This window comes from Physeter macrocephalus, chromosome 1 (genome assembly GCF_002837175.3).
Source record: "Physeter macrocephalus isolate SW-GA chromosome 1, ASM283717v5, whole genome shotgun sequence".
Taxonomy (NCBI): domain Eukaryota; kingdom Metazoa; phylum Chordata; class Mammalia; order Artiodactyla; family Physeteridae; genus Physeter; species Physeter macrocephalus.
Window position 1 is genome coordinate 33,887,313 of NC_041214.2, and position 14,404 is coordinate 33,901,716.

General features: G+C 36.7%; 1 protein-coding gene across 2 annotated transcripts in view; it reads left to right on the top strand.

The window, feature by feature from the left end:
* The window catches only part of RYK (receptor like tyrosine kinase), a 94,829-nt gene that overhangs the window by 67,726 nt on the left and 12,699 nt on the right, over nt 1-14,404 (top strand). For both annotated transcript variants that reach the window (XM_024131896.3, XM_024131897.3), the window contains exons 11-13: nt 3,320-3,452; nt 4,410-4,519; nt 4,680-4,839. In XM_024131896.3, coding sequence (XP_023987664.1) covers nt 3,320-3,452; nt 4,410-4,519; nt 4,680-4,839 — 403 coding nt within the window. The remainder of the gene's footprint in view (nt 1-3,319; nt 3,453-4,409; nt 4,520-4,679; nt 4,840-14,404) is intronic.

A 14,404-nucleotide genomic window follows, 5' to 3' on the forward strand; every position in this document is an offset into this window, starting at 1 on the left:
CCAGGATACCCTTAGGTGGTAGAATGGGATGACTTACTGAATTAGGGTTATTTGTTACTGTACATTCAGTGATTAGGGAATGTCTTCTAAAGGCAGGTTATGGTTTGATCCTGGTTAGTTGTTCTTCCTCATCATAAAGTGATACCAGGACTTCTGGTTTTAATTGAGCAAAACACATTGTCAATATGTAGAAAGTATATGGTTCTTTCTACTCACTGTAGCAATTTATTTCATTTTTAAGGGGACTAGGGCCTATGACACATTTCTTTTGACCCCTGATGGCTAGACTGTTCATGGCTCTGTGTATGCATACGTTCTCATTCATTAAGTGCCCATTTTGCACTTAGAACACTGCTAGGCATGAGGGTTAAAAATGAAATAATGATCTTCAGTGATCATATTATAGAATTTATCAAGCAAACTCAGTACACTCAGCAAGAAATGATACCTGGTTTCTGATTTTACCTTTTTTAAAAAACTAGTTTTGGTATGTAATTCATCATGTTTACTTCATGTTTTAACATTCCATGATTAAGAGTTTTAAAGTGTTGAAATATTTTAAAGCATCTTGAAATTCTTTCTTTTCATTCCTTTTTCCACTGGAATTTTTGAGAATAATATTTATTATAATTTAAAATAGCTGTATAAATAAAAGATAGCTGTCGATCTATTTAAATTCCATCAGACATGCTTTATAAAAAGTACTCAAGCTATTTCTGCTTGTAGTTTGACTCTCCATTGGCCCCAGGGTGCCTGATGACGGGCACTTTGCTGAATGCCTCATGGCTCTCACTCTGCAGGCACGCTCGGCAAGACTGAGAACTGGACCAGTTCCTGCCTCAAGTCCCTGCAGAACCTGCCTTTCCTCTATAGCACCTGCTTCTGCCTCATCCACTCTTCTTATAGATCCCAGATCTTCCTCTTTATCTTCCTTTCCTTTATAAACTGGGCAGAATGAAGAGCAGCCATTTGTTCTTGGAAACATTTTCATGCAGCTTGTTACTTCTCCCAGAGGGCTTTTAATCCTCTGGTGATAGAATAAATGATTTGATCTCATCCAGCAAACTTCCTGTGTTTGGGTCAGATTCCTTTAACTTTGCTCAGTGAATTTCAGTCATGAGGAAAGGTGCAGAGAAATAATTTTGGGAGGGTTAAAGAGATTGGGCAGCTCTTCACATTACTCCTGAAATCATGGTAGGTTCAGTTAAACCTGAGTGCACACCTGCTGTAGTCATTTTTTCCCACTTTTATTGAGAAATAATTGACATACCTCACCGTATAAGTTTAAAACATACAGCATGATGGTTTGATTTACATATATTGTGAAATGATTACCATAGTAGGTTCAGCTAACATCCATCTTCTCATATAGATACAATAAAAGGGAAAGAAAGAAGAAAGAAAATTTTCCCCTTGTGATGAGAGCTCTTAGGATTTACTCTCTTACCCACTGTCCTGTATATCACACAGCAGTGTTAGCTGTAGTCGTCAGGTTGTACAGTAGTACATCCCTAGTACTTACTTATAACTGGAAGTTTGTACCTTTGACTGCCTTCCTCCAGTTCCCCCTCCCTCCATCCTCCTGCTGTAGTCATTTTAGTATGTGTGGGACTTGGTGTGAAAAGAGGCTCTGTCTTGCTCCCCTGGGAGGGAATGTCCAGTGATCCAGTGGAAAACACAAGATTTTTAGAATCAGATGAAGATTTGAATTTTTTCCTCTATGTGCTTGCTGTTTGTCCTTGGCAGATTACCTTACCCCTTACCCCCTTCATGGATTCCCTCGCCTGTAAAGTGGGACTAATCATCACTGCCACTCTTGGGCTGTAATGCAAGCAGAAGCCTTACAGAGAACTTGCCGCATACAGGTTTACTGACCTCTGAGTCCTCATTTTCCCGGCTCCTCAGGGTCAGTGCTTTCCCTGTTAGTAACTCCTGCACAGCAGGAGGGGGGCCCACAGCTTTCACTTCTGCACTGTTAGGCCAGAATTGTGTGACTGTGGTTTTAAAAGAGATACATGCTCAATTGAGACAATTTAGGAAATACAGAAAAGCAAGGTAGAAATGATCTAAAGTCTCACAACTCAAAAACAACACCTCTTGGCATACTTCTGTGCTGAGTTGTATTTGCCACCATATTTGTAATTTTCCTGCAAACATATGTGAATTTTGTATCTTGCTTTCCTATAAGTAAGCTTTTACTCATATTCTTGTAACATCCCTTTGTGAGTATTTAATTGTTATATACTATCCTATTATTTGGCTGTACTTCCTTACTTTTGGACAATCTTGTTGTTTGCAGCTTTTACTAGTAATACTGCATTAACTATCCTTGTTCATATAGCTTTCATATGTTTAATAATACTTCCTTATTAATATCCTTAGAGGCAGAATTTTCCAAGGAGGAGGGATGTTTTTCAGGTTGTTGTTTGGTGTTACTTATCAAATATTTATTAAATGCTTATTTCTGTGGCACAGAATACAAAAGCATTGGGTGTAAAAAAGGAGTTCACTTTAGTTTTTGCCATCTAGGAATTTTCAGCTTAGTGGGGGAAATGAGGTAATTATGTAAAAAGTTACATAGCCTTGGGAAAAATTAACAGTTATTTCCAGGTACCAGTGGAAGAGGTGTCATTAGGCAACAGGATGAAAGTATTTATGTGCCATGGAGATTTTAAAAAGAACAAGATTTTTTTTTTTTACTGCGTGCTTGGCCTTATTTGTATATCACAGCAACATTGTATGGCTGGTGGGATCCCCATGTTAAGAGGTGTGGAAACTAAGGCCAAGAGAGATGGTCATACAGACAGTAAATGGTAAATTTAGGATTTAGAAATCCCATGTGACCTGCTAAGAACTTCTTGGCTTTTTGTGACAGTTTCAAGCTCTTGATTATCATATTGTTTTCTGCAGACTTGCATTGGGGCCCTTTTTTTTTAAATTTTTTTTTTAAGCGTGATAATGAACCAAATGGGCTGTTATCATATGCTCATGATCAAGTCATTTTTTAGGTCCCTTTGATTACCCTTTAGAGTAGAGATGTAGTGTGGCTAGAGTGTCTTAAGAGAATCTGGTCCACAGGAAACAACTTCTGAGTTTATAATTTTTCCCTATCAAGAAAGTGGATATGTGGAAAACATTAAAGTCTAGTCTAAAAGAGCATTTATAATTTTACATTTTTAAAGGTTATATGTTTTTAAGTAAATTTGAGATTTTCTTGTTTTGTTTTAGGTCATCTTTATTTTATTACTCTTTATTAAAAATAACCCCCTGAAGTTTCAGATTTCACTTGTGTTTCTCCTGATTTCTTATTTTTTTATAGAAATCTTCTTCCTATTACCCATGTCTGTATAGAAGAAGGAGAAAAGCCCATGGTGATATTGCCTTACATGAATTGGGGGAATCTTAAATTGTTTTTACGGCAGTGCAAATTAGTAGAGGCCAATAACCCACAGGTGAGAAATATTTGCCCAAATACCAATTATTTACCAGTAGCTTCTAATAATATCTTTGAGGGTAGATGTTAACATTCCTATATATAAACTGTTTAGAAGTCTGTAAAAAGAAACTCAAGTTGAACCAGAAGATATTGCTAACCTGTTGATTTAGAGGGAGATGGTTTGTGATTCCTGTCTTGAGGCTTACACTCTGCCGATGCTGAAGGTTTTCCGTGTATAACCATTGTGTATTATTCATAATCACCTCAAACCCTCTGTGACACCATCTCAGTCATTTTCCTCATAACTCTTTGAAGGTACTTGTACTAGATCTCCCTTCTAGGAATGGAAATAGACCTTACAGAGCCATTTGGTCCATGTTGTACAAAAAAAATAAAAAACCTGGTGGTAGCTGGAGGTGTAGATTGTGGGTGATAATTTGGTAGCCAGGGTTTCCAGCAAGTGGTTGGCAGCCATAGCCCACCAGCATCACCTGGGGAAGAGTTTCATTCCTCAACCTACAGTCCTGGCACACTAGCTCTAGAGGAGCACATCAGAGAGAGCTGTAAACTAGCATTAGTTTGAAAATGGTCCCCGGGCGATAACCTCCTAATAAAAGCTAAATATTGTAAAAGAAAAGAACAAGTTATTGAATAGTAAACATTTGAAATATTACCCTTAGAATTCAGCATCCATTGAACAGATGTTTATTGAGCTGCTACTGTATATGCTGGATGTTGGGGAGATACACCTAACAGATGAGAGTGAAGTAAATGGTAAATTACAGTACAGAATGATAAGGACTGTAGTAGGTATAAGTATAGGAAGCTATGGGAACATGTTCTTGGTCAAGAAGTAGCTTTTTAAAACTTAGTGTGTAGGTGTATTTTGGGATGGAGTAAGATTGTGGAATAAAATAACTACCATCAAAGTTTTTGTGCTAACTGCAAACATTGTCATCTTCTGTTACCACAGGCAATTTCTCAACAAGACCTGGTCCACATGGCTATTCAGATTGCCTGTGGAATGAGCTATCTGGCCAGAAGGGAAGTTATCCACAAAGACCTGGCTGCTAGGAACTGTGTGTAGGTGCCATGAGCTTGTCACTGTCATTTGATATTTAGTGTTCCCTGAATTTGGGTTCTCTCCAGGAGTCACAGTGGGAACTGTGTTGTATTTATGAGTGATTGTGGCCCATATTTTTTCAGTATTCAATTGTATTTGATGTTCATGTCTACTTTTCAGCATTGATGACACACTTCAAGTTAAGATCACAGACAATGCCCTCTCCAGAGACTTGTTCCCTATGGACTATCATTGTCTGGGGGACAACGAAAACAGGCCGGTTCGGTGGATGGCTCTTGAAAGTCTGGTTAATAACGAGTTCTCCAGTGCTAGTGATGTGGTAAGTGCTGGGATCCCCAGATATCAGCAGAATGGAGGAGGCTCCAAATGCTTTTAAAATGTTTTTCAACTTTTTAAATCTGATAACTGTTCCCCAAAATTTTTTGTTCAGAAAGCAAGCATAGTTAGCTTTCTAACTGTCAGCTAGTTTGTGGAGATAAGCTGTGACCCAAACCATGGCCCATCACTGTGTGTAATCTCATTTCATCCTCATGATAACCTGTGAGGGGGCTATTAACACTATGAGATAGGTAGACACTATCCCAGTTTTAAAGGTGATGATACTGAAGTTAGGTTTTTTAAGTCTCAGAATGACCAGGTGGCTGTCAGATAGTAAAGATTAATTGTTTTCTTTTTTTCAAACGACCTCTTCCAAGTTTTATGGCCTGTGTAACTTACAGTTCCCCAGATGTCACTCTCTTCCTTTTTGTCAGTTTCTGGGTGGTTCTGTGTATTCAAGCAGATAATATAGTGGGATCCTTTAAACTTAGTGTTGTATAGTTTCAGAAGCCACAGTTACTCGTGTGTATTTTGTAGGCATTTTAATTGTTTTTAATTTCTGCCACTTTTTAGTTTTGATTTGGAAAATTAATTTATTTCCCTATCTCTTGCTTAATGCACGTTATTATTATAGTGGAACATTTAGAGATTAGGTAAAACTTCTGCTTATAAGGTCCCCCTGTATCACTCAATATCTGTTAGTGTTACATGTACAATTTTATAGAATAGTTTGCTTCAAAGTTTCAGCTATAAAAATTGGGCTTACCATATCATTATATCTTGTGTCTCAGTGATATATTTTATTTATAATATAGGGTTTCCCTTTTACTAAGTTTGTGTGGGTTAAGGACTACTCTTTTAATACACAATTTCCCTCAGTGTATTAGTGTCCTGTGGCTGCTGTAACAGATTGCAACAACCTTGGTGGTAAAACAGCAGAGGCTTATTCTCTCACAGTTGAATTCTGGAAGCCACATGTTTGAAATCAGGGTGTAGGCAGGGCCGTGCTCCATCCAGAGACCTTAAGGGAGAAACCATCCTTGCCTCTCCCAGCTTCTGGTGGCTCTTGGCACTCCTTGGCTTGTGGCTGCATCTCTCTGCTTCATGTTCATATCACCTTCTCCTCCGTGTGTCTGTCTCTCGAAACTCCCTCTACCTCTCTCTTACAGTGATACATATGATTGCATTTAGGATTTATCTCATAATCCAGGATATGTTTCTACTCTCAAGGTCCTTAACTTAATCACATCTTTTGTCATATAAGGTAGTATCTATAGGTTTCAGGGATTAGAATGTGGACATATCTTTGGGTCCACCATTCAATCCACTACACTCAGTAATTGAAATTACCTAAGATTTCCTTATTGAAAAACTAATCTTCCAATTTAAAATCCTTGAAATAATTTGTTAAGGGAGGAACCCTCTCTTGTTATTATAGTCTTTTAATTTAAATTTTTTTTTCTTTCTCAGGAGCTAGGTTAGCTATTTGATATATTGTACCTTTCTGCATACCAAGTGTTTTCATGAAATTTGCTCACTTGATGTGAATGAACAAGTTACATATATGGTTTTTAAACTTTTTTCCTGTAAGTGAAGGTCTTTCATTATGCATATCTTCAAAATACTTTGTTTTAACTTAATTTAAAATCAACTACTCTCTGAAAAGAAAAAAAAAAGCTTATCTGACACTTGTGAGATGGGCAGAATAGATATGAGTGATGATGTGAAGGATGTTTTCTGCTTTATGGAGAAGCTGCAAAGGTTAATAGTGGATGGAAACTTGTTGCCACAGTCTTTCCCAGCCAGAGGCATGGGGCCTTTTGGAGAGTGGGTGGAGGTGGGAGGAATAATTCCTGATCTTAGACACAGAGCCCTGAGGGTTCAGCTTGTATAGCAGTGGGAAACTAGGCCTAGTCTGTTCTTCTAGAGCTGTGATAATAAGATAAAACTTCTCTAACATTAATGTCAAGAAGTTAAAATTCCAAGTAAAGCAATACAACTAGGCCAAGCAACTTACATAGTTCTCATAGTTACCTAAAGAGAACCTGGACTTCTTTTGGGGGAAGGAGGGGTTGCTTTTTTTGTTTTTGATGTTTATTTTTCTCAAATGATGTTTAAAAAAAAGGAAAGCAGAGCTTGATTTAGGCTAGCAGACAGCTGCTGTATTGAATGACAGTAAGGACCAGTTATACTCAGGTGCTTGTTTTTCAGGTTGCCAAATCTTTATTCAGAAGTTCTGAATTGTAGGTGGGATTCTTTACCAGTTTCTACATTAATAAGCAAAGCTGTTTTCATGGGGAAAAAAACTGAGTTTAACTGGTTTTAGAACATAGTTCTAAAACATAATATCAGTTGAATTAGAGCTACATGGTTTTCAAATCCACCCCTTTAGTAGAAAAGCCTGCATCTGAACATTTTTGAATGCAGAAAAGTAAAAGAAACTTTCCTCACGTCTTCTTTGAAAATATCATTCCATATTTGATTTAAAAGATTAATTCACTCATCTCTTTGGAATTAATATTCTTTTTAATGGTTGATTTTAAAATTTTATGATTTTATTACTCACTGAAATATAGCATAGTTGCCTTAACAGAAATGAGGTGGCAGTTGTGGTGAACCCAAAACTAGTCTAACGGGCAGGAAATAGAAGATATTTCTTAGATGGCAGTCTATAATACAAAGATGCCATGTAACTTCAAGGAGATTGGGAATTGTTTGATTATTCTCTTAGAAAAAGGAATATTGATAAGTAATATTTCAGAGGGGTATGCAGGATGGCCAGTAGTACTGTTAGCTTGCACAGTGGAAGCCCCCAAAATATGCATGCTTAATTTAATGTATTTGCCTATTTCTATGTAAGTATTCCGTTGTGTATTTAAGCAGTAATAGGAAATTTTTTTAGGAATTATTTTTTATAACACTTAATGATCGCATATTTCACAGGAACTCCAGAGTGAAAATTAGATGATACACTTCAACTAATGAGACTGTAGTTAATAATACATTTCTAAGCAATGTGATCTACATCTCTTCAGCTGGGTACACTGTGCTGTATTAGCTGGTAAAGTCCATGTGGAGGATATATGGCTTGGTTAAGCAAATATTTCAAAATCATACTTAGAATTAGTTATTCTTACAATTATGATATTTTACAAATTTTGCAACAGTTCACATATTTTGTGTAAGAACTTGCCTTAACAGGAGAATTACTTTAAAATCATCACCACTTTTAGCATGTCTTGGCATAAACTTACTTGAAATGTCTGTGTGACCCAAGTTCTTCTGAGCTGTACTTAGAATGTGATGGTGAGAATACCCACATTGATTTACGTTTAACATGGTCAACTCCTAAAATGTTCAGATTTTTCTTCTTTAGATTCTTATAAATTCATTTCCTTTAAAATGTATTTTTCCCCTAAATATCTTTTGCCTTGGATAATTGAGATTGAAAGGAATGGGAATACTGTTCTGTTTCCTATGACTGTGATGGAGCTATTTAGTGTAAAAATCCTGCCTTTCTGTTTTGTGGGATTGAGTATTTTTTGAATTCTTATGTTGAAGCACACATGTTAAATTGCTTTTTAACATTTGTATTGAAATGTGTATACATAATCATTATGCTGTGTTTCCACTTTTCCTTTATGGATTAAGTTGGGGTTTTAAAAAGCTACATTTAATATTCTACTTTTGGGCTGTAAAACTTCATTCAGAGTCAAATGCAAAATAAGTAATGTAACCCCATTCCCCCCAGAATATCTACACATGTAAAATACATATTTTAGCTATTAATGTAGCATCTAACAAATGATATTACTGCCTTGGAGGGAACATTTTCTCTGCCCTTTAAAAGACCCTTAACATTTTTGCATTCCTTTATAGTTAAAAATTCTCCCTGATTTATTTGGAAATACATTAATGTTTTCTGTCTTAAAAATAATACATTGCATTTCTGGGTTGTGTTTTAACAGTTTTTACTGGAAGGATTCAATATTTTACTGTGTCAAGATTATTATAATGTTAATATCAGCTTTTAACTGTTGAACTTAGGAAACATGCTTAACCAGATTTGACTAGTTATAAATCTCTAATATTATTCTAAGATATGACATCATCATAGCCATTATTAAGAATTTCTGGATATTGTTTTTATTCTGTTTTCATGAGATGTGGTACTGCCATAGATCTTTTTTGGTGACTTTCTTTTCCTTTATTTGAAAATAGATTTCTTGATTTATGTCTTTGAATTATTTAGCTAGTTATAGTAGCTAACATAATTCTGTAAGAGGCTACCTTCTGTTAAGAGACTGAATGCAATCAGGAATACACAATTAAAAGTTTTTTCTAGGTGGTTTTCTTGCCTTATGGTATTACATGGTGTTTACAAAGCATTTTCTTGGGAAAAAATCAAGTCAAGGAAATGATTTCCATGTTAGTCTTATCAGCGTGGTTTATGGCAATGAGGAGATCCTTTAAGGTATACGAACAGTTTTTAGGGTACAGGGCATATGAAAGTATGTTCCTTGACATATTTCTTTTGTGAGCATTAGAGAATATCTCCAGAAGAAGGAGAGAAATCTGTAGTTATGCAGATACTCTGTTTGCTGCAGAGTGCTTCTTATTGCTCCTCTTTGCGCAGTGCCATGGAAAGTCACTGCCACAACCCTGAACAGACTTGCGCAGGAGAAACTCACATTCATAATATGCCCATGAAGAGTGGTCTTCTGAACTACTGTGGTATCAGAGAGAGCTATAGTTTTCAGAGAATGCTTATTATTTTTAAAAGAGTAGAAAACTTTCTATTTTACTCTATTTCTTCATTATTAATTTTAGAATAATACTTAGAGTCCCATTATTTAATTTGTTTCCATTATGGTTGCACATTTTACACATCAACAATCTTAGACTTACTATTTAAATATTCATGTTAAGATGAATTGATTAAAAGACATTAGAAAAAAGCTGGAGGGGTGAAAAAAATCATTCAGACATTACTTTAGGAAATAAAGATTTAAAGTTTAACATTATTAACATTAAGAAAATATTGTTTAGTTTTATGAAATAGTCCTAATATTTCCTGGGAATGAGGAATAAATGGATTTACTTTAGGAACAGTTAATATATTTTCAGAGTGACCAGTTCCTGTCTTGTGATCAAGTAGTTGCACTCAATTTATTTTCTGTATTTGGCTCTCCTTGAGAATAGATATTTTCCTTAAGAGATCTTGTGAACATATCCTTCCTTTCCTTCCCTGCCTTGTCCTTATCATTCTGTTTAATATCCCCTTCAAATAGCCCGTCTTCTGATAGAGCAATGTCTAAGCATCTGATACAGTGGAGGAAAGTACCATATATAGCAGTTATGTGTGATGGCTTGGTAGGCATCCAATATTAGATCCTAGGACAGATTTGGTCTCTTTTCAGTCATGTAGGATACTCTGTGCCTAAAGATTGCAGATGTTTGAAGTCGAGTTAGCAACATGTACTAAATTCGATACCTGATGCAGTCAAAATGCACTTTCTGTATAGTCATTGTACACTTGGGTACATTTGTTTACCTGGAATAGAAAAGTATTAGCCACAGTGATAAGTATAAAGGATTATTAAGATTTTTAGGTGATAGTTTACACTGAAGAATTGTTTAAAAGTACCCTTTAAAGGTCACTTGTGTAAATTTATTAATTGGATCCTGTCCCCTGGCCCTTGCCTCCACTCAGTGTGCCAGGGGCCTGGCCCACCACTGTGCATCCAGTAAAGCTTTTTTAAAGTAACATAATTCTATAGATATATATTTCCAGTGTGGTTATTGGAAAGCCCTGGAAAATATGTGTCTGAAAAATTAAAATTCATAGAATAGTATAGCTTCAAAAATTGGATATTCAGAAAGGGGTATATACTAATGAAGCTTGTACCTCGAGTACGGCATAGTGTTAGTTTTGGAAACTTGTGAAAATTGTTTAGTTAATGTTATTGAAAGTCGATTGAACTCAAGCTTCTACTGCTTGGAATGTTACTCCATGATATTTTGATCTTCAGAGTGAACTCTTAATTAAAGGAATTGGTAAAGAGAAATCCAAACTCCTTCGCCTTGGTTTTCAGAACTTCTGTTCCTTATCTTCTTGTTTCAGTTTTATATTTTCTACTGTACATTTCCTTATATTCTGCATTTCAGCCAATCCAGAATTCCTGCTGAGTCCAAACTCACCAGGTGTTTCTATGCCATTTAATTTGATCATCTTTGGATCCCAGAGAATTGTATCTACTTAATGACACCCATAAAGAATTCTTTATCTACCTAATAATGGCACCTGTCACACGCTGCCTTATATTTTCTGGCACAAGTCATTTTTCCCAGAACAGGCAGTGGGGAACTCTGACTTAATTATTTTCCTTTAGAAGGTTTTCCATATTTACAGAATTAAAGTTGTGTGTGGGTGTGTGCGCGCGCGCGCGCACGCGTAGCAGTGTTAATCTTATCCTTAGAGATCTGTGTACTTGACTGTGTAAAAGAATCTTGGAGGGCCTCACACTGTCCTCTTCTCCCCTCTGTTTCCATGTTGAATCCTCATTTTTCTCCTTGTCTCACTCCTACAGACTTCAATTCAGAGATCCCATGTGTTCTTTTGACTACAGTTGTTATTTATGAGTAAATGATTTATTAATTGACCTTTGTGGCCTAAGGTCTCCCTCTTAAGTATTAGATATATTGCATAGATACCTACTCTGCTTTTGTGCCCAGGGCCCATGTTTCTGAAAACATAAGTGCAATCTTTGCACTGTAAAGATGCAACACAATTGAGGACAACAGGTAGACTGTCTGGTTTGAGGGGAAAACATGATTGATTTGCTATGGGGCATGTTGAGTTCAGGATACTGGTGGGTGGAATGTAGGTCTGGAATTCTGGACAGACATAAAGGCAGGATATTAGAAATTGTGCATCAGCTTCGTAAAAGTGTGTGATTGAATAAATGAGAGAGTTTGTTGATCTCAGAGGTAGCGAATATAAAGAGAGAAGAAAGCCAAGAGAAAATGTAGGGAATGTTTACTTTAGTTAGTGAGAAAGGAAAGGTGAACAATGAATAAAACAGAAAAGTAAGAAGAGAATCCAGAGATTGCTGTGTCTTAGAAACCAAGGAAGGAAATAGTTTTAAGGAGAGTCTCGTCTCTAAACATATCTGCGGTAGTCAGAAAGGATGAGGAAATCTTTGAGGGCTTTTGAACAGTCAGGTTTAGTAAATCATTAAAGATGGATACGATTATTAAGGGCTCTGTGGGAGGTGAGAAAGTGGAGACAATAAATAGATTACACTTTGAAGAAGTTTAGCTTTGAAAAAGCGTGGAAGGATTGTAGCTTGATGGGATGGCAGGATCAAGAGAGGTTTTATTGTGTTATTGTTGTGTTTTATTTTATTGGGTTTGTTTGGTGTGGCTTTTAGGCAGGGAAGCAATGGGGAGAAAGAGATGGACTTGTGATTATTGGAGGGGAGGTCCAAGAGATGATAGGTGAACGGGCTCAGAAGCCCACATAAAGGTATAGTTTGGCATAGGAGGAGGTATACCTCTTGTCTGAGATGGGAATAAAGCAAGAGATAGGAGAGAGAAGGTAAGAAAATTCTTGAAGAAGGATCTCTCATTGACCTGTGGGACAACTTCAGGTTGCTGAATATAGTTGTAATCAGGGTCCACAAAAGCATGCATTGGAGATGCGGGGCAGTGGGGGACTAAAAAAATAATGAAGAAATAACTGAAATGTTTCCAAATTTGATTAAAACTATAAATCCACAGATCTAAGAGCTCAACAAATCCCAAACACAATAAGCACGAAGAAACTAATTCATTACACATTATAATCAAATTGTGCAAAACTAGCGATAAAGAGAAAATCTTAAAAGCAGCCATAGGGCTCCCCTGGTGGCGCAGTGGTTGAGAGTCCAGTCTGCCTGCCGATGCAGGGGACACGGGTTCGTGCCCCAGTCCAGGAGGATACCACATGCCGCGGAGCGGCTGGGCCTGTGAGCCATGTCCGCTGAGCCTGCGCGTCCGGAGCCTGTGCTCCGCAACGGGAGAGGCCACAACAGTGAGAGGCCCGCGTACCGCAAAAAAAGAAAAAAGAAAAAAAAAAAAGCAGCCATTAAAAAAAGAATGTTAATATACAGAGGAACCAGGAAAATTTCTCATTGGAAGCCATGCAAGGGAGAAGACAGTGAAGCAACATCTTTAACATCTACTGTAAGAAAAAACTTATGTAGAATTTTATACCCAGATAAAATATCTTTCAAAAACTGAAGGGGAAATAAAGACATTTCCAGAAATAGAAAAGCTGAAAGAATTCATAACTAGCAGATGCGCCTATAAGAAATGTTAAAGGAAGTCCTTTAGGAACCAGTAATACCAGATGGAAATATGGGTCTGACAAAGGAACAGAGAGTACCAGAAATGGTAACTGCATGGGTAAATGTATAGTTTTTTTTTTCTCATTACTTAAATCCTTTAAAAAGATAATTGAACATATTTTTATGCCCCTTGTGTAGTAATTGGTAAAACAGACAGAAAATCAGTAAGGATATAGATTTGAATGACAGTACCAACCAACTTGATCTAGTTAACAGTTATAGAACACACTATTCAACAACAGCAAAATGCATATCTGCAGGTTCACGTGGAATATTTACTAAGGTAAACCACATTCTGGATCATAAGTCAATAAATTTAAAAGGATTTAATTCACACAAAGTAGGGTTTTGTGAACACAATGGAATTAAATTAGAAATCAAAAATAGGAATCTAGGACTTCCCTGCTGGCAGAGTGGTTAAGAATCCGCCTGCCAATGCAGGGGACACGGGTTCAATCCCTGGTCCGGGAAGATCCCACATGCCACGGAGCAGCTAAGCCTGTGTGCCACAACTACTGAGCCTGTGCTCTAGAGCCCATGAGCCACAACTACTGAAGCCCGTGCTCTGCAACAAGAGAAGCCACCACAGTGAGAAGCCCGCACACCACAATGAAGAGTAGCCCCCACTCACCACAACTAGAGAAAGCCCGCAACAAAGACCCAATGCACTCAAAAATAAAAATAAATTAAAAAAACAACAACAACAAAAAGGAATCTAGAAAATCCTCAAATATTTAGAAACTAAATAATACACATTCAGATAACCCATGTGTCAAGGAAGTAATCAAAAGGGAAATTATAAAGTACTTAGAATTGAATGAAAGTAAAAACACATTTCAAAATTTTGGGGATGCTGCTCAAGGGCGACATGTATACTATTAAACATCAATATTAGAAAAGAAGAAAAGTCTCAAATTAGTGACCTTAGTTTTCACCTTAAGAAACTAGAACAAGAGCAGATTAAATCCCAAGTAAGTAGGTGAAAGGAAATAATAAAGATTAGATGGAAGTCAGTGAAATATGAAACAGAAAAACAGTAGAGAAAAATCAAGTGAAACCAATGCTTAACTCTGAGAATATCATTAATGATGAATCTTTTGCCAGACTAATCAGGAAAAAAGGAAGTTGCAAATTAACGATATAATGAATGAGAGAGATGATATCATTAAAGATTCT